The sequence below is a fragment of the Thalia democratica genome, chromosome 8 (genome assembly GCF_965202585.1).
Source record: "Thalia democratica chromosome 8, ktThaDemo2.hap1.1, whole genome shotgun sequence".
NCBI classification, from domain to species: domain Eukaryota; kingdom Metazoa; phylum Chordata; class Thaliacea; order Salpida; family Salpidae; genus Thalia; species Thalia democratica.
In genome coordinates, this window is record NC_139172.1 from 37,008,274 (window position 1) to 37,027,733 (window position 19,460).

At 26.7% G+C, this 19,460-nt stretch overlaps 1 protein-coding gene across 1 annotated transcript; it reads right to left on the reverse strand.

Moving 5' to 3' along the window:
- Positions 1 to 6,996: 6,996 nt before the first annotated feature.
- On the reverse strand, positions 6,997 to 19,113 carry LOC145843330 (SNW domain-containing protein 1-like). Its single transcript, XM_082950792.1, has 14 exons — positions 19,002 to 19,113; positions 14,183 to 14,257; positions 12,554 to 12,743; positions 12,004 to 12,113; positions 11,841 to 11,937; positions 11,293 to 11,399; positions 10,645 to 10,885; positions 10,061 to 10,177; positions 9,680 to 9,821; positions 9,319 to 9,409; positions 8,871 to 8,992; positions 7,962 to 8,124; positions 7,517 to 7,658; positions 6,997 to 7,199 (listed from the first exon to the last, which is right to left on the reverse strand). The coding sequence occupies exons 2-14, from the start codon at positions 14,197 to 14,199 to the stop codon at positions 7,143 to 7,145; spliced, it is 1,596 nt and encodes a 531-aa protein (XP_082806918.1). The 5' UTR covers positions 14,200 to 14,257; positions 19,002 to 19,113; the 3' UTR covers positions 6,997 to 7,142.
- Positions 19,114 to 19,460: the final 347 nt, after the last annotated feature.

Sequence of the window (19,460 nt, forward strand, 5' to 3'; positions counted from 1 at the left end):
TTCTAAATGCAAATTCAAAATAAGAATAATAACAGTCGTGGTTTTTCTCACATTTAAAACTTTTTTTCTGTGAATGATTTATACCAGGGTTACCCAAACTTTTTTTTCATAAGGCGCCTTTAAATAAATTATAAAAAGCAATGGCCCTGTCCAATAAGATTTCTCAAAAAAAAACTACCCTTAAATACGCTCAAGACCCTTGTTTTTGATCTTTATCATGAATCCCCCACGACCCCTTTTTGCAGCCTGTGGCTCCCTAAATTTCTGAAATAATTCCCAAGGGGGCCAAATGATCCACTTTGGGAAAGCCTGATTTAGATTAACGGTGTAAAAATTCTTTTTTGTAGGCGGGTTTACCACTAAAAGTATCTTGCTGGTTTGAATTAAATTATTATGTTCTTAGCAGGCCCCGTAACTTAGAAATTCTCTACTATTAAAATTATAAAGAAATATTAAACAGTAAAATTCTGACGAAATAACAGTTCAATAAGAACTAATGTGTGCTGATAAAACAAATTAAGAGCACAGACAAAATATTTGATATTGATAACCTTAGTTTTCATTCGGTTTGAATAACATGTTTTTAAGCAAAAAAAAAACAGGGGTTTCTGTTGGCGGGCCGTATGTTGTTCAACCCCTGCTTAGATTAAAGCAACTTACATTTAGAACATTAGTTTTTTGTAAACCATTTTATATTTAAAAATCAAATAAGCTAGTTGGTGTGTTGTTGTACTAAATGTATAACTTGTTGTTTAAAAACCTGTTTTGAATTTTCAGCATATTTTTTCTGCTCCTAAAAGGAGCTGTTCTAACCCACTGAAGCTTTCTTGTCTTTCTTGTAAGTTTAAGCAGAAAGTAAAACAGAATACCTAAACAAATTCAAAATAAAATAACACGTCTTCAATACTCAAAATTAACCAATCACAATTTACTACGTGTTAAAAACATTGAATGAGTTCTAATGTAATGAAACGTTTAGTACTTTTGTGCTTTACCAAAATGTTGGTATCATTGTAAGATAAGTTGAGGGTGTTGTGAGACATAGTAAATTTTTTAAACGAGACCAAAATATCCGTTAGCTAAGGAGTAGTATAAACATCATAACTTACAGATAAATACTTTAGAAATTGTACAATAATAAAACAAGTTTGTTTCAATTCAATTCTTATTGATATTTATAATTTAAGCATGAGATATTTATTAAAAAACGAAATATCATTTGAAAACCTTTAACATAAGTTATTTACTCAGCAAAAAGTTAAACATCATATACTAAATGTAAAAGTTTTCAATGCATAGTATATATTAAGACATTAAAAATATTATATCTATAAAGGATTCCTTAAACTGAAAACTAATAATGTTTCAAAACTTATCTGCACTTTGTGACTTATTAAAAACAATTCAACTTATTTATAAAAGTACAAATTAAACTACGTTTGTAAAGGAATGGAATTTTAAATCTTTAAAAATCACTAAAAATTTGAAATAATTTGTCTTTAGTTGCTGGATCAAACAATTCTGTTATCAAAGTCCATTAAGCTAGTTTTTGGATTAGTGGACAAAAAGTCAACTACTAAAAACAAATATTTTAAAAGTTGGGCTTTGTTTTATTTTTGGATGATTTATTAAAACAAAAAAAAAAATTAAGTTTCTGATAAATGCAAGTTTATTTATAGTTTACCTGAAAAATAAATGGTAATTTATTTATTAAAGGTTGAGCTTTACTTTAAAGATAAATTCGTTTTAGCTCATAGAACTTAACATGATAATAAAATTTCAGTAAAATTGCTATAGATAGCTAGATTTAAGATTTTTTTGAAAGAAATTAGATCTATGAAAATACTCAATCATCTTTAGCTTAGAAATAAGCGTTAAAATTTAAGTTGGTCAAAATATGCATTGTCAGATTCTAACAGTTTTTTTCAGATTTTTACAAGAAATTTAGTATTGGTAGTTTTAAATGCTGTTTGTTCAAAAAACGATATCTACTACGTTTACTTTTAAACGAAGTACGCTTTCTAAACAAATTATATAAAAAAAACTTTGTTTTATTGTTTTTTTAATTTTTAATAAAACACAAACTAAATATTTGTTACAAAAGCAAGCGGTTATGGTTCGCTATATATGGAAAATTTGCATCAAAATACTAGACTGGTACTTATTAATAATTAAAAAAAAAAACAAAAGTAAAGTAGTTAACAAAGTATACTTAATTGAAATTTGTCTTTCAAATTAGTATGATACGACATGTCGTGTATTTATCAGCAGTTTTTAATTCAGCGCTATACAGTTATTTGTCTTAACCAGGGACGTAGCTAGCTCAAAAAAGTTACGAATCTACAAAAATTAAAACATATGAAATTACGCGTGATAACGTCCTAGCGGGAACACAGCAACTTAAGCTACCTCTAATGTTATTGAATTTAATCTGAAAATATGCAGTTATATTAATACATCAAAAATGGAATGTTGAAGTACGAGTGATAACTGAATATATGACATTTTATTTTGCTCCACACCCTCCTATGACTCTTTATGTGTTGCCACTTGTGTGAACCTAGAAAAAATTCATTAAAAATAAGTATAAGAAAATCACAATTTAACTCAAAAACATTTATATTGTTTTGAAAACCAAACATTTAACGTAGTCAATAGTAACAACAATTTATGCCAGCCCTCATTAGAATCAATTTTGCAATGCAGCTTTTTGTCAAAGTATGTCAAAATTATCCCTCAGGAATGCATAACTAAGTATAAATGTTAAGCTAAGAAAGATATAAAAGCAAGTTTTTTCGCACATAAGTATACGTTTCTGCATATCTGCAGAAACGTACCAAGCTACGTCCCTGGTCTTAACTCGCTTTTTAAGTATAATGAAATAGTAAAGTAGCATAATTCAGCGCCTATTTATACATTAAAACATTTAATTAATTAAAAACTGAATTTATTTTAGTTTAATTATCTCTTACAAATTAATATATGTTGGACTTTGTATAAAACATCAATATACTTTATTGATGGAATTTCAAATAATGATATAATACATTCGATACAAGATCAAAAATAATCACTTGTTTGAAAACACTGTTACTGCAATTAAGCCTTAAAAAAAAGTTTTCTGTTTAAAAATTGTATTCAAATAAAAATATACTTTTTTCAGAAAAACTATCTGATAAGATTTAAAGGCAAAACTTCACTAAGTTCATATAATTCTTATAAACGAACTGCTACTAGCTGAAAATGTAACATCTCTAATACTTCAAAAGTTTAAAAAAATATAGCTTGTAAGCAAGTTTTGAATATTATTATATGATATACCTTTCAAAACTTTATAAACCCTATTTAAACCCTAAATAAAAGTAATTGGTTCCAAATAAGGTTAAAGTAGCAAAGTTAATACTCAAAAAACAAGTTTAAATAGCAATGTGTATAAAATTGCAGCAATTACCAAAAGAATAACTGAATGTATCAAAAATTGCTAAACGGTATATCTATTACAAAATATCAAATACCTACTTGGTAATAATACTTTAGTATCTGCAAAAATATGATAATTTAAGCTGAATTTATGTACGACAGTTTTTTCTGAGTTTCCTTATTAAATCATCTTCTTTAAAGTTTACTTCATTCATTTTTAATTTTCTTTCAGCACAGGGGTCGGCAGCCTTTAAAAGACTTGGGCCGAACTCTAAATAAGAATTCTACTGCGGGCCTCAGTTGTTTTAAAATTGTGGTTTTAAGTACACTGTTTTAAATCAAAAACATGATAAAATAAGCTGAAAAAGAGCATTAGTAATTTTTTAACTGAGAGTTAACATATAAATAAATGGTGATCTGAGATTACTATCTCAGATAACTTATAATAAATTATTCTAATTTTCTGAGGAAACCTAAAAAGATTTTTCTTTTTTCTAATGTTTGCAAATATTATTTGCTTTTTTATAGTTACTTTTTTGGGCTTAGAAAAGTACTCAGATGAAAAAATAATAATAGAAGAAAACTATATTTTGTTATTATATTTATTGTTATTGTTTGTTTTTTTTTCTTCATCTTATTAAGTATCAAAATGTTATAGTAATTATTTTAATAATATTATATATAAAAGTTAAACTGAGTTTATGCTTAAATTCACTTCTTTATAAAATAATAAAAGTTTTATATTATTATGGTTTTTTATTCAAATATTAACTTCTTTAAGTAATTCAATCTATTAAAAGAGAAAAAAAATTAAAATTTTAGCATAAATTACTAATAAAATTCAACGTAAAAGTATTTTAGCTTTTAACAATCTATTTCTTAGACATTTTCATGTCTGCTATTAGTATTGTTTATCTCGTTTTATAAACTAAGTTAAATTTTTAAGTCTAGAAATGTTCTTTACTTTTATGTTTATTCTTTAAAGTTTAGGCAAAGACTGTATTTTGATTTTCATCTTCTTAGAAAAACTTTTGAGTATATTACGAATAAAACTATCTTAAGTAAATACATAACTTATTAATTTTCTTTAATTTATTTTGTTCTTTCATTTTATCGATTGTTCTATTTCTTAAGGTTCAAAATTAAAAAATATTTTTTTAGCTCGTAAGAAATTGTAAAAGCATGTGGTGTACGACTCGATATCCGAAAGGTTTTTTCCTACACCAGGTCCTTAGACCAAACTTTTCGAAAAAACTTTTAAAAAAATGTTTCTGATGGTAATAGTTAATAATGGTACGCTTTTAAAAGCTTACCTTTTAAAAGCTTAATATATTTCTGTATATTATTGATTTTGTTTATTTATTTTACACTGATACTTTACTTAATAAGAAACGAAACCACTAACTTAGTCATCTTTTAAATCTAATAAAAACTTAAATAACAACTAAAAGTAATTAACAAAATGAAAATTTTTAGTACTATTTACAAGAAAAAAAATTAATTAAAAAACAATTAGATTTTCATAAATTCAAGATATGTTTTGTAATATAACAGATTTATAATATAAACTTTATACCACAGTACATATATTATGCTTATAAGAAAACTAATATTTTTTACATCTAGTATGTTGCACAAAACTTTGGATATTCAAGTATAACTAATTGACCTTAACGCTTTTAAGTGCTTTGAATCGGTTTCAAAGACTTATTACACTTTCTCTAGATATATTTTTTTTATAAGTTCAAATTTCACATTAAACATACTATCAAAAACGATTTATAGAAGCAATATTTGAAATAACCTCATTAAAAGTTTACGTGTTTAAGATTTATGAAACTAGTAAAAGTTTAGCAAAGTTTGGAAAGAAATGTCTTTTTACTAATGATACTGAGCAAGTAAATAATCGTCCACAATGAACATCAAACCATTCATTTTTTTATACTACAATTGTTGGAAAAACCTGTCTAAACTAAAATCATAATAGTTTTTTTAACTGCGCCTTTTACAACTGAAACTTAGGAAAATATGACAAACATTGCATTAATATTTTTTTTTTTATAAAAGTCATATGGTTTAAACCAATTCGTAAGTTCTTTTAGTTTATTCACAAATAAAGTTTAACATAAAATTTTACTAACCCATTAAAAAAGTTATACTTAAACTAAAACAATTAATCAAGGTTTTAAATGTGAAAAAAAATTAATTCATTTAGTAAATATTGCAGGTTAATGAACACAACCCCTATGTAAATTGAATCGGACTCTAAAAATTCGACCTAAAGTTTTAGGTTCAAAATTTTTCTACCTGTTGTAATTATCACAAACACACATCCTACGCGTTTGTAAATGACTTGAAGAAAGGTAAATACAGGAATTTTTTGATTTTATGTAATTTCTAATCACTTTTCGTTATTTTTTTTGAGAAAACCAAGATGTGCCTCCATGAAATTTTCTTCAAATCGTCTTAAAACGTGTAAGGCGAGTTTTTAGGTAATTCCGATTTAATTTATATAAGGGTTGTTTAAAAAAAAACTCCGTATGTTAGATAAAGGTTTTGTTTGTGTTGGTTTTCATGTGATTCCCCTAGCTGATTTTTTTTTTATTGAGTAGTAGAGGCAACATACGCACCCTACTCCACAGTTTGACTATTTGTATATCTAGCTATTTTAAACAACTTAGTTTCTTACACTTATATGCCCGTTGATATAGTTTTGACGAACGAAATGCTAAAAACAGTTCAAATTTTAGAACTGCTAAAATCAAGGAAGCTCATTTGTACTGGCAATGCTTTAAAATGCATCAGGGTGCCCTAAATAATTTAATCGCCCCAACAATAATTTTTCAATTTTAGACTTTTTCGCATTCTTTTCAGTCATTGCTCCCTGTTACGGCCTACGAACACCCTGGTTTGAATCTTACCTTTGTGTCAAATACTAGTTAGCAAAATAAGACTAGTTAAATAGGAAGATAAAAAGCAAAACTTCCATAACTGCCCCAAATTTCCCTTTACTCTTCATTGCACCTAAACTTACTAGATTTGCCCAAAAAGAGCTAAATTGCCTCCTACAGGAAACCATGCTCTACAGATTTTATAAAAAATTTTAAGAAATTCATATTAAGAAGGCACCCAATCTGTGATTGTAAACAACAAGGGCTGTAAAAATACATTAATACAAATACAGCGTTAAAAAGTAACTAAACAAAACTATCCTAAGCTTTGTTAGAATTTCGGTTTAAATTTTCAATGAGTTACATATAAACCAGTATATAAATTCAAATTAGGCTATTTTTTCTTATTATGTCAAAACTAAAACTAGTTATAAAACAAATAAACTTTTCTAAGCTATAAAAATTTTCTTAAACTTCATTCTTAATTATCATTAATGATTAATTGAACATTTAAAATCAAAAAATAACGGTTCAATTGAAAAATAAAACATACTAATATACACACAAAACTAAATTAAAACATTCATCTTTATTTAATTAGTTGATAAAAGTGTTACTAAAAGCAAGCAATACAATAAAGATTTATTGTTTTTTTTTTAAATTTTTAAACAAGATAAACTGTATACACACTATTTACTAAAAAGCTTAAAATAAAAAAGTTTAAGACCATAAAAGAATTTTTTTTTACTATGGACATTTAAAAAAATTTCTGTACATTTTATTAATATATATTTCTTTTTAGTAAAAACATATATTTTTTATGGTAATAACTTATTTTCTTCTCTTTTTGTCGTCTCTCTGATGGTCCCTGTCTCCACCTCTTTTGCCCTGAAAAAAAATAAGTTGTAGAAATGAATATTCCAAACATTTTTGTTTAAAAAGAACTTCAGACCCTTACATGTTTGGCATCTTTTATGAACTGGTCAAGTTGAAAAAAAAAATTATTAAGTGTTTTTAACATGTCTTTGTTTTAACATGCATGAACTGATCAAAATTCTGAATTAAAAAAAAAAGCACAAAGAAAATAATATAGAAAATTATTTCAAAATTAAAAAAAAAAAATTAAATAAAAAGTACAAATTAAATAATATAAAAAATTAAAATACAAAATATTTCAAAAAAAAAAAATACAAAATATTTCTCACATGTCTAGCGTCCTTCATGAACTGATCCAGCTGGAAGGGATCGTCCTCAACCTGCTGGTTGTTCCTCTCAAACTCAACAGGTCCGTCCCTTCTCCTTGACGACGAACTTTCTGCTCCCTTGAATGGCTTCTCCGGAACAAACCTGTTTCAGTAATGGGGAATTTGTTATTAAGTTTTCAAGTGTTTTTTTATCTAGTGCTAAAAGTGAATTTCAGTTTATTAAATAATATTTTTTAGTTTTTTGCAATAAATACAAACAAACAGCTTTAAAACATTTCTTTTTAACTTTTTGTTTGTTTTTACTTTTAATATATTTTAATTGAATTCAATTTTTTTTTAACATTAATCAACGAACCAACTTTCTATCTCTGCTCGTTTATTTAACAATTAGTTAATGCTTAAAAAATTTAATTAAGATGTATTGAATAAAACAAACAAAACGTACTTTCTAGCCCTCTTCATTTGTTCCACTTCCTCGTCATTATACTGTTCCTGCTGCTTGTCACGTGGTCTGTAAATGTTGTTTCCCACACCCGAGTCCTTCCTCCACGGCTTGTCGTACACAGAGTACGACTCGTCGTGACCGCCCTGGAACCCGCTGTCCATTCCTGTGTGACGTCATAATAGGGTTGATATGAAAATAAGTAGAAAAACAGAAAATTAATTAAAAGCAGATGTGATTGAGTGACGTCATAATATTTTTAATAGAAGAGATGTAAGCGCTTACAATAGTTTAGTTATTAGAGCCTGCTGTCCACTCTTGTAAGTGACGTCATAGTAGTGTTAGATTTTAAAAAGTAGGTTGAACAATATCCAAGCCTTAAGATTAAACTTAATAGAAATCGAATATATGAGTACTTGCAATAAAAAGTAAAAAGCATTATACAAAATACAGAGTCTTTTGCCTATTTATAGACTTTGTGACGTCATATTAAAACTTTGTGGAAGTTGGTTGCTTGGGATAGTTAGTAAATATTTCTTGAAATTAGTTTAAAATTAAGGCTAAGAACATTTGAAAGTTTTATTTTCTGTATGAAAAGTCATATAGCGTTTAACATGAGGCTGATAAAGTTTATACTTTTATATGATAACCAATAATTTGTTTTACATTTTGTATCAATTAGTGTTTTGTAACTTAATTCACTTATTTCAGCAATTACAAAAAATGTAAATTTAATAAAACCTGCTTGAGTATGATTATTCTGTATATGCTTTTAAGGAAACAGTATTACATTAATGCAGTATCTATCCCAAGAATTAAACGTTTTAACCAATTAACCTTAACAAACTAAAAAAATAGTTTACCAAAACAGTTAACCTTTATTTTATAACCAAACATCATACAAACACTCACCAGAATTCCTGTTGAACAATCGCTGATCGTACTGAGTATCGTTGTTGGCTCCCCTTCTAGCGTTCGGCATTCCAAGCGCAATCTTCTCACTGATGTCCCTCTCCTGCTGCTGCAGCTTGTATCTGTTTGTATTTTGCATTGTTTAAGTTTTAGTAGATAGTATCTTAGTCAAAGTAACTTATTGAATTGCATTCAATAAATGTTAGGGTTTGTGGAAACAGCAGAGAAAATTATTGTGAAATTAAATATATATATATATACTATCATTGTTTTTTTTTTAGATAATCTATTTAAATTTACTGTACTTGTTCTATTTTTTTTATTTGTCTATGAGGCACAAAGTTGTAGAACTGGTAAATTTTCTAAAACTAAAGTATAAAGTTACTTGTTTCGATCAAACTTATTATTATTGTAACAAACAAACTCCTTGTTATTATAATAAACAAACTTCTTATCAGGAGCAGCTCTCTCAATTCCCCTTCTTCTTGCCCTGTCTCGTTCCCTGTCACGCCTGATTGCGTCTCTCTCGCGTGCGTCATCTAGTGGTGAGAAAAAATTTGTTATTAATGTGAATTTATTTATTACTATAAAAAGTTACATTTAATCAAAACAAGTATATCCATATTTATAGGTTGACTAAACAATCATAACTTTCGAGAAAAAAAAAAGATAAATTTTAATTTATAAAGAACAAGTTTATCAGTAACAAAAGAATTTTTTTTTTCAATATTTAAGAACGAACGAATAAGCCCCTAATTATTCCTTATAAAAGCTTAAAAACACTAAAATATCATAAAACAAATATTAACCATCATCATCGTGCCTGCTCCTGCCAGCCCTCTTGTTCCTGCTCTCTTCAGCCAGCTGCCTCAATTGCTTCTCTTTCTGCTCCTTCTCCTTCTGAGCCACGTTCCTCTCGACTGCCGCTCGCATGTCCACCGCTTCACGCGCCTGTGAAACGAGTAAGAAAATTAATCAAATTTAATTGAGTTTGGCTTCTTAGAATTTTCAAAAAACTTTAGTTAGGATATTTCATAACTTTAGCTTGGGTACGATATTGAACGTTATAATCTTAAACTTGTATTTACAAAAAAAAAAATCACAAGTTAAAATTCGTTTAAAGATACTGATATGAGACTGAATTATTACTACAACCTCCATTCTAACAATACTAATAATATTGGTCTGACCTTTCTGTCAGCGATGAAGAGTGCTTCTGCAAGTTTTGCAAAATTTTCGTTGATGTGGACCGACTGAAGACCTCTACCGTCGGCTGCCAGTCTCTTGTCAAGTGGAATTGTGTGGCCCTGTATTTATAAAGTTGTTAAATAAAAATCAATAAATTGCAGTCATTTCTATTTAACAAGCATTAAATTTTCATGTTTTAGTATTTTGTTCGTTTGTATGTATATCAATATTTACGTATAAACATTAACTTAGTTGTTTGGGAAAATTTGTAAGCACTTAAATACTTTCAAGTGATTTACTCGACCAAATTTTGTCAACCTTTTTTTTTATACTTATTAATGCACATTTTTGAGACATTGAAACTTTTTAGTAAATAATTTCTATTCATCAAGTGGTGTGGAGATATAAAAATAAGGAGACATTGACTTAACGAGTAACTTAAAACATATATTTACAAAAACAACTGCGAACCTTGGCGTTCTTTCAGATGCTGATGCCGGGGGGTAAAAGTTTAAAATATCATACAACCATTATTACAATTTAAAACCTTTTTGAAATTAAAAAAATAAATATTTTTATTTCAAACCTTGGCATTTTTCCAGTTGCTGATGCTGGGGGGGATCTTCCAATCCTGCTGCTCCTTCACCGTCACCTTCCTGTTGGGCGAGTGGATGATGGGGGGAGGGGGCGAGGGCGGGCCCTGCGGAAGTTTTTTGTTCGTCCTGAACTTGGGCGGCTCCATGGGGTCCTTCTGAACCTCCATGATCCTGATGACGCGTTGCTTGGCACCCGAGTTGTACATGTGCCCCTGCTGGGATGGCGTGTACCTGTTGTGTTAATTGTTGTCATGGTGATATCTCGGTAGTTGGTTAAAAAGTACTAACTGAGCACGCTAACAAAAACCATGAGTTTTAAAACCATATGTTTAGAGCAGAAGTTTATAGATGTAAATCATATATTAATTAAAGTTATTGAAAACTTTGATACAAAACTTGCTTCAGGTAAGATTAAAGTATTTATTTGGTCAAACTGATCAAGTATGATTTTTCAACACTAGGCTTATAGACTTTTATCAAGTTATATACTTTTACGAAGCTAGTTTAGATTTTCAATGTAAAGTATCATTAAACAAAAAAGAACTTATAAGAAACTTAACTACAGACCATTATGTTTATGATAAATTTTCAGCTTATCAAACATTCCACGAATAAAAACTCTTTATGACGTAACAAACCTGATGAACTGAGCGGGTGCCCTCTGCTCAGCCGCTTTCACCGGCATCGCTGCTGATATTTTGTCTCTGGTCAGCTTCTCAAGAGCCATCCGGGTCTTTTCTGTTTGCTGTGGTTATTTGTTCTTATTTAGAAAAAAAAAAGAAGTTTTATGACCAAATTAAGCAAAAATTATAGGTGAATCAGGCAAAAGATAAAATAAGTACATACTATAAATTTCCGTTAATTCGATCACAAAACAGTTATATAAAAGTTTTTAGTAGAAGCAAAACTGTTTCAAAACTCTTTTCAATTAAGAGAAAAATAAAATAACAAATGCAAGAATGATAGCATATTAACTAGGTAGATAGAAGATAAGATGTATCAGTTTTTATCTAGCATATTTATTTATTAATGAGTTATTGATTTAATACAACTTAAATAAAAAACTTAATACAAAAACGTTATAAAATATTACAAATAAAATTGGACTTCAACTCCATTCAAACCACCTTACTAAAAATACAAAAAAAAAAACGAATAATTAAAAAATATTACCATGGAAACCAACCTCTTTTATGGATTCCTCATCGGGACGCATCAGGCTGGGGTCGTCGTCATCCGGCATCACCTTGGGAACCAGTTGGTCGAACTTGGAGTGCACCACCCTGTGAACAAAAATTAAACGTAACAAATATCACAAAACCCCTTAACAATAATGTCGCCATGGTAACCTGCCCTCGTAGTGTCCTTGCTTGACTATTGCGTCATACTTTATGTTGCCCTTCTTGTCCACCTGGAGCGCTAGAGCGTTCGACTTAGAGTTGGTCTTCTTGCCCATTCCCTGTTTATAAAGATCAAACTTTAAAATTCCCTGTTTAGTCAAAAACATTAATAATATAGTAAAATACTAAACTCCAAAACATGACAAAAACAAGTTTATTAGCGTTAGTTTTCAGATAAAAATTTCTAATGCAAATTTTTGCTCGTTGTAAAAAGCTTATACTTAAAAGTTTTTGAATCTTAATTTCTATGTCTTCCATTTGTAAATTAAACTTAATCAAAATCAAATTTGACGTTGATATTACAAAAAATTGTAAAACTTAAAAATAAAATTAATAACAAAATTTAATGATAACTCAACATTTAACAGCCACAAAATCAAAAAATAAATAGATACTAGATCAATAAAACTTTTTTAAACCTCATTTTCATTATAACAAATAATTTTAACCGAACATACATTTACTTGGCATAAAGTTTTAATTGAACAATTAAACAAACCAATGGGTACTGTACAATGATAATCTCAGGAAACGCTCCGCCATCGCCAAAATCCCTTTCGAGCCTGGGTATGAAGTTCTTTCTGTGCCCGTACGGCGGTGGTTCAAAACTGGCAAGAGTGGCGATCTGCCTTGTCATCGGTTGCTCATCTTCGTCTGACGAGACGATTCTAGTCGGGGCTGGTATAAATCTGTTAGATTGGTATAAAACTAATAGAAAAAAATCAACTAGAATTTTTCAAGAAAATTGTATTTACATTGATTATACAAACAGCAAGCTAAATAATTTGAGTTTTGCATTACACAGTGGCCTAAACCAAGCTGAAATGAAATTTTGTATAAAATAGTTGTTTGTAAATCTTTTTTTATGAAGTTTTAATGAAGCCGAAAATATTAGAATTAAAATAACAGCTTACTAAATTTTACTGATTATGCCTTTTAAATTTTCATTTTGTACTTAAAAAAGAGGCAAATTAAACTTGTATTATAAAATTATTAATTTGTAACTGCTTGTAGATGCTTATTATGTGAAATATAAACAAATTATCTTAAAAAAGAACTCATTTTACTTGATGTATTAAACAAAAATAACACCAAGTACTTTTGATAATTACTGAATTTTAACTATAAAAAGCTTAAATAATATTTTAAAAAAACATGAGTCAAGTTATTAGCTGTGAGTATTATCAGAATCCAAATATTATTTTTTTGACTTATACTTTTACATGGTCTCAGTCTTATACTTAATTATAAACTCTGAATGCTTACGATGTTAAAAAATAAAACAGTGTAGAAATACATAACATTAAGTTATTTTAGCAAAAATAAGTCAAATAAATTTGTTTAAATTACTAACTTAGCTTAATTACACAAAACTTATAACAAATTTGAGAGGTATTAATGTCATTTTTTAAGTTTTTTTTTCATGACTGTTTTTATAATTTTTAAGGTATCCAAATATGCTTAGATCAAAAACCCTTCAAATGGCCTTGCGTTAAATGATATAAACTCAGTTGTAGGGGGATTTCAAGTTTTTTATTTGAAGCACTATATTTATTTTAATCTAATTTCTGAACACAAATATTCAGATAAAAAAATCTTATTTCCAGTTGAAGGCCCACTAAGCAATAAGTAAGCTAGTTCAATATAATATTATAACACATATGTTAACAATGTAAAAGATAGTTATACTAATTACAGTTATGTAAAAAAATAGTACAAAAAACATTAATGAGAATTGTTTAAATACTTCAATAAATTTTAAGTTGCTTATATAGTTTAAAATATAAGTAAAGAACAAGTTTAGGAACAAGACATACTTATGTGATAATTGAAAAAAATTTAACAGTTTTTTTTTACATAAGCTATAAATATTATTTAAACAAGTTATATAATTTTCTTTCATAAATTTAAAAAAAACTTACTTATATGGTAAAATGTTAGTTACCTTTCAATATATATATATTAGTATAAATTTAGATGAAAAACTGTAATATGAAATTTATAAAAGTAAATATGAACATCATAGTATAAAAAGTATATTAAGAAAATAAATAAAAAGTCAACTTAATAACAGTTAGATACTATTTAATAAAATAGTTTTAAAAAATAAAAACAAAGTTAAACTAACTTTCCAAAATCTGACATTCTTCTTTTTGCTATTACAAATTAATCTTCTTAAAATTTTATACTCTGTTAGTTAAATCTGTTAAAAATTTGTTAGTTATACTTCATTCTATTCACCTATAATTAAGACAAGTAAATGCTTGTTTAATGTTTATTATAATATAATCATTATAAAGGGAATTATACTCATTATTGCAAAAAACAATTAAAGTCAAAGAAATTTTTTTTTAATATAAACTGTAGTTGACATTTATAAAACTTAAAAACTATGTTTAAAAGGTTTGAAATAAACATATAAAAACAATATTAATAAACTTGATTAAAATTATTGATAAAATTAATGATAAAAAAATTTAAAATCTAACTTAATTGCTAAAAATCACTGTATACTATAGAGCTTTTAGACCATATAAAAAAATTTCATTATAAATAAAAGTAATTATTAACAGGATTAAAAATTTTAAAAGAAAAAATGTTAAAAACTACTTAAAAGAACCCATAAAAGAGAGTCAGTTAGAATTAAGGGCATAGGGGGTCCACCTTAATTTTTACAAGTAGATCTTATTTTATAGAGTTTTATCTGAGCTAACAGACATTTTTAACCGCTTGAAAAAATTCAAAGTATCTATCTCCTCCTTCATTTTTTAAGCAATCTCCTTCAAATTTTCACAGAAAGTGCATTATTAAATTTTAAAGAGATTAAATGCAGGATTTTTTTTAATTTTGAAAAATAAAATTTTTATTAAAAAAACCACCTGTTTTTTTGTTATTAATATTTAAATTTTTATATTTATAATTTTTTAATATTTTCAAAATTCCAACATTTCAAGTCTTCTTAATTACAAAAGGAACGTTTCCTAAAAGTTTGAGGTCTCTAGCTCAAAAAATGAAGGAGGAGATAGGTTTTTAGTTATTTTTTAAATTTCTGATAAAATTGACCCCCAAAAATTTGCGGTTCATACGTTTGTATCAGAAACTTTTTATAAATATTACAATATCTCATAATTTACATAAGATTTCTTAATTCTATAAAAAACTGGCTTGTAGTTTGTACTTTTAAGCTTTCATTTAAGATACAATGTTATTTTTAGTAAAAAAAAAAATGTCAGACCCCCCTATGCCCTTAATCTATTGGCTAGTTTTTTTGATAAAACTTATCTTAACATACTATTTCAATTTTAATGTTGGAGCCAAATATTTGAAAAGAACTATAGCTTAATAGAGGGTTGTCTTTATTTTATCTATAACTAAAACTTGAAATGTTGTATTCAATGAGAACAAGCTACAAGACTAAAAATTTTACCTTATTATTGAAATCACGAACATAAAAATAACACAAATTGAATGGTGCAACATAAGTTTAATTTTATATATATATAACTGGACCAATTCAACTTCATAAGTTCAAACAAAAAATTAGTCTGAGCTAATGAAAAATAAATTAAACAAGGCTGAGTTCTAGGGTTTTTAGATTTTTTTAACTAGTCTAGTGTATGGCTAAACTTGTATGAAGTTTCATTAGGTTGCTTCATTTACAATGACTAATTATAACAGCAAACTTTTAAAAACAAACTATAGTAAAACATTATTTTAATAACTATTAGTTTGGGTCTTGGCTATAATAAGAACTTGGAAGCTGACCTGGATGGTCAACCTTGGGACATTTCCTGAGGAAAACCTTTCTAAAATGTTTTAAAATAAATTACCTACAAGCATTTATACTTTTTCATTTTTTTGCAGGATAAAATTCAAAATGTTATTTGAACTAAAATGAGTTCACAAGCAAACATAAAAAACTAAACACATGATGAATAAGTAAGAGAGGTTATCTAAAAAGCTGAAATTAAATGCTTTAACTATGTACTTAATTTATTTAACAGTCTAACAAAAATAATTTATCATAGTTTTTATACTGTGTGCAAAACTATATATCAAAGTTGAGGAGGCTTTTAAAAGTGTGAAAAAGCACTGTTTTATCCACTTAAGCGTCAAATCATTAATTACTTTTACATTTAATTTAACTTTTGACAAACAACTGAGTACAATTCAAAAAGTTTAAAGTGGTCTACTAGGTCCAAAATTTTGGATCCTGTCAAAACCAGGTCTGATTTTGAAATTTAGGAATTGGTTTGGTATTTAATAATATATTTTTTTATAAACAAACAAAAAAAAAATCTTGCTATAAAAAATAAAGCTACATGTACAATGGTTTGTTAATTACATGGTTTTTGTAAACTATACCTCCCTATTAAAAATTCCATAAATTTGTCCATAAAATATGTGTCATAAATTTTCAAGATAACCTTAATAGAGATGTTTAGAAAAAAATTCTGGTTAGGCCTGAGCTATGCAAATAACATTTCACTGAACTGAGGTGACCTGAGGAAAACCTTACTAAAATGAAATAAAATAAATTACCTACAAGCATTTATACTTATTTTTCATATTCTCATAGGATAAAAGCCAAAATATTATTTGAACTAAAATAAGTTCACAAGCAAAGATAAAAACTAAACACATGATGAATAAGTAAGAGCGGTTATCCAAAAAGCTGAAATTAAAAGCCTTAGTTATTTATTTACTTAATTCATTTGATAGTCTAAAAAAAACAATTTATCATAGTTTTAAACTGTGTGCAAAACTAAAATTAAAGTTGAGGAGGCTTATATGTGTGAAAAAGCACTGTTCTATTCACTCAAGCGTGAAACCATTAATTAGTTTATCTGAACTTTGAATAGCCACTTAAAATATTTTTCCTTTTTTCACCTAAACGCAAATTTTTAGAAAAATTTCCTTGCATTATTAGAAAATTCCTTTTGTAAAAATTAAGAAAAAACTTTTAAATAAAAATTTTATGACCAATACAAAAAAAAAATATTATTTGAAAACATAAAATATTTTTAATCAAAATTTTAATTTTATTCCTACTTAAGAGTATTTATTATCAAGTTAAAATAAAACTGGAAAAATTTGAAAAAGAATGCTTAAAGACTGTGGGAGGAAATAGATTTTTTATGAAATTATATTTTTATTTATTTTAACCTTCCTCTTCCATGAGGATCTTATTGGACTCTCTAACTTTGTTCTCCCATATCTAAAAAACTAGTTTTCATTATAAGAAATGTTAGCTAAATTACAGATCTTCAAATTTAGATCAATAAGTGCCTTACACCTCTATGCCCTTGAACTAACTTCTGAAATAAGCCAATTTAAAATAGAGTATAACAAGATTCATACAGAAGGAGAAAATTAAAACAGCAAATTCAAAATTTTGTTTAAATCTATCTTGTCCTATATTTTTGAGAAAATACCTTAAATTTTTGATAAATAATAAACTTTACAACACGACAGTATCAGACACAACCCCTGACCATTGGTGAAGTTCATTATTTATTATTGATGGCCTGAAGCATCTCAACTTTATTGATGATGATCATAATAAATAATGCTTAAATTTTTAAGAAAAAGTCCTTGCAAAATTTATAAAATGTGTGGTAACAAATTTTAAAATTATTAAAATCAAAAAAAAAACTATGACCATAAAAAAAGCCAATTTAAATTCAGTTTAAACAAAAAAAAAAGAAATGTTTATGTAAAGGGGTGCACTATTGGAAGATTAACCTTTTTTTTTACTACAGCTAAAACGTAATTTTCATTGCACAATAAATTCAAAATAACTTTTGAGATATAAGCAGTAACAGTTGTTGAGTTGAATCAGATTACTATGGCAGGAACATACAAAAATGTCAATGAAAAAAATATTTCTAAAAAATCTACTTTCATCTTCAGTTTTAACAAACTTAATTAACCTTTTTGCAATTGACCTATCACTAATATTAATTAATTCATCAGAAAGAAATAATTTATATCTTAAAATACAAAAACAAACTATACAGTAATCTTCCTTTATTCTACCAACATATGTTTCTGTGTGTCAACGAATCAACACACTTCAACTGGGTTGTTAATGAGAAAGATAACTATAATAATAGTTGAAGTGTGTTGATTCGTTGACAAACAGAAACATATGTTGGTAGAATAAAGGAAGATTACTGTATAATTTGTTTTTATTTATATTCCAGTGAAGTTACTTCACTAGGATCTTTTGTTAGCAAACAATTAAAACTATATTTTGAACAGTTATCTTAAAATATAAGTATTTTTTTTACAAATTTGAAATCTTTAGCTTAAAGTGTAGATTTTGATTGATTTTTAATGATTTTTTCACTATCCAAAAATACTTACAATAACAAAATTGCAGTATATGTTTTTGTTTTTGAATACTTTTACAAAAATTTCTATACTTTAGGAGTTTATAAAAATATTTTTATTGCAAAAAAAATTACTTATAGTTTTTATAGACAAGCCAATGTTAATTTTGATTTTAAAAATCATTAACTTCCTATTATATGCTCTTAGTTTTGTTTTACTAAAACTATGAATTTTCATTTCCTTAGTTTTATTAAAAAACAGATTGTTGGTAGAAAACTTTAAGTTAAAAAGTAAACAAGTTACATACTATTTATATAAAACGCATAGCTGTTAGTAGTTTCAAAGTTTAAAATTAAATTTATATATCCAGAATGTGTGTAGAAAAATTACTTTTAGATAAATGTTAACGTTTTTTTAGGTTTTCTATAAAACTAAAAGAGGACTATGTAAGTATTGTACCTCATACTATCTTAGTAAATCTAATTTTTTTTTGAGAAAATAAGCCATAAAACACTTTAAAACTGTGTTAACTCAAAATAAAAGTAGCTGATAGGGACTTGTTATGTATATAAAATTTATATTTAATATATACTAAAAATGAACAATCAAACCTTAAGTATTAAAGTCCAAAATCTTTTTTCAGAGTTAAAAAGCTGAAAAAGATAATGCATAACTAAAGGTCTTTTTTCTTTTTCAGTTCAGAAATTTTTTTTATTAAACTTGCATAGTATATTCTGCAAATATGTAATAAAACAATATTAAATACTTTTCAATGTATGAAACAAATCACTTCTAAAACTATAATTAAGTTAAAAAATGTAATAAATTAGATTAATATATTTTTTTTGTATCAAGTACTTTATACACTTTCTGTAATTTAATCAAAACAAATTAAATTAGTAATCATCATCTTATAGAAATAAATTGAGATCTTAATTGGCTAAGATTTTTTCTGGCTAAGATTAAAAAAAGACTGAAAACGTTCTGCTTGAATAACTTCATCGCGGCTAATGTTGGCTAAAGTAAAAACTGGCTAATGTTGGCTAAAGTAAAAGTTATCTAAAGTAAAA

Coding starts and splice junctions, on each gene's coding strand:
- LOC145843330 (XM_082950792.1), bottom strand. Junction 12,114..12,553: donor TCATTGTACAGTACCCATTG/GTTTGTTTAATT, acceptor CTTTATAAACAG/GGAATGGGCAAGAAGACCAA. Junction 7,659..7,961: donor CAAATGAAGAGGGCTAGAAA/GTACGTTTTGTT, acceptor TTACTGAAACAG/GTTTGTTCCGGAGAAGCCAT.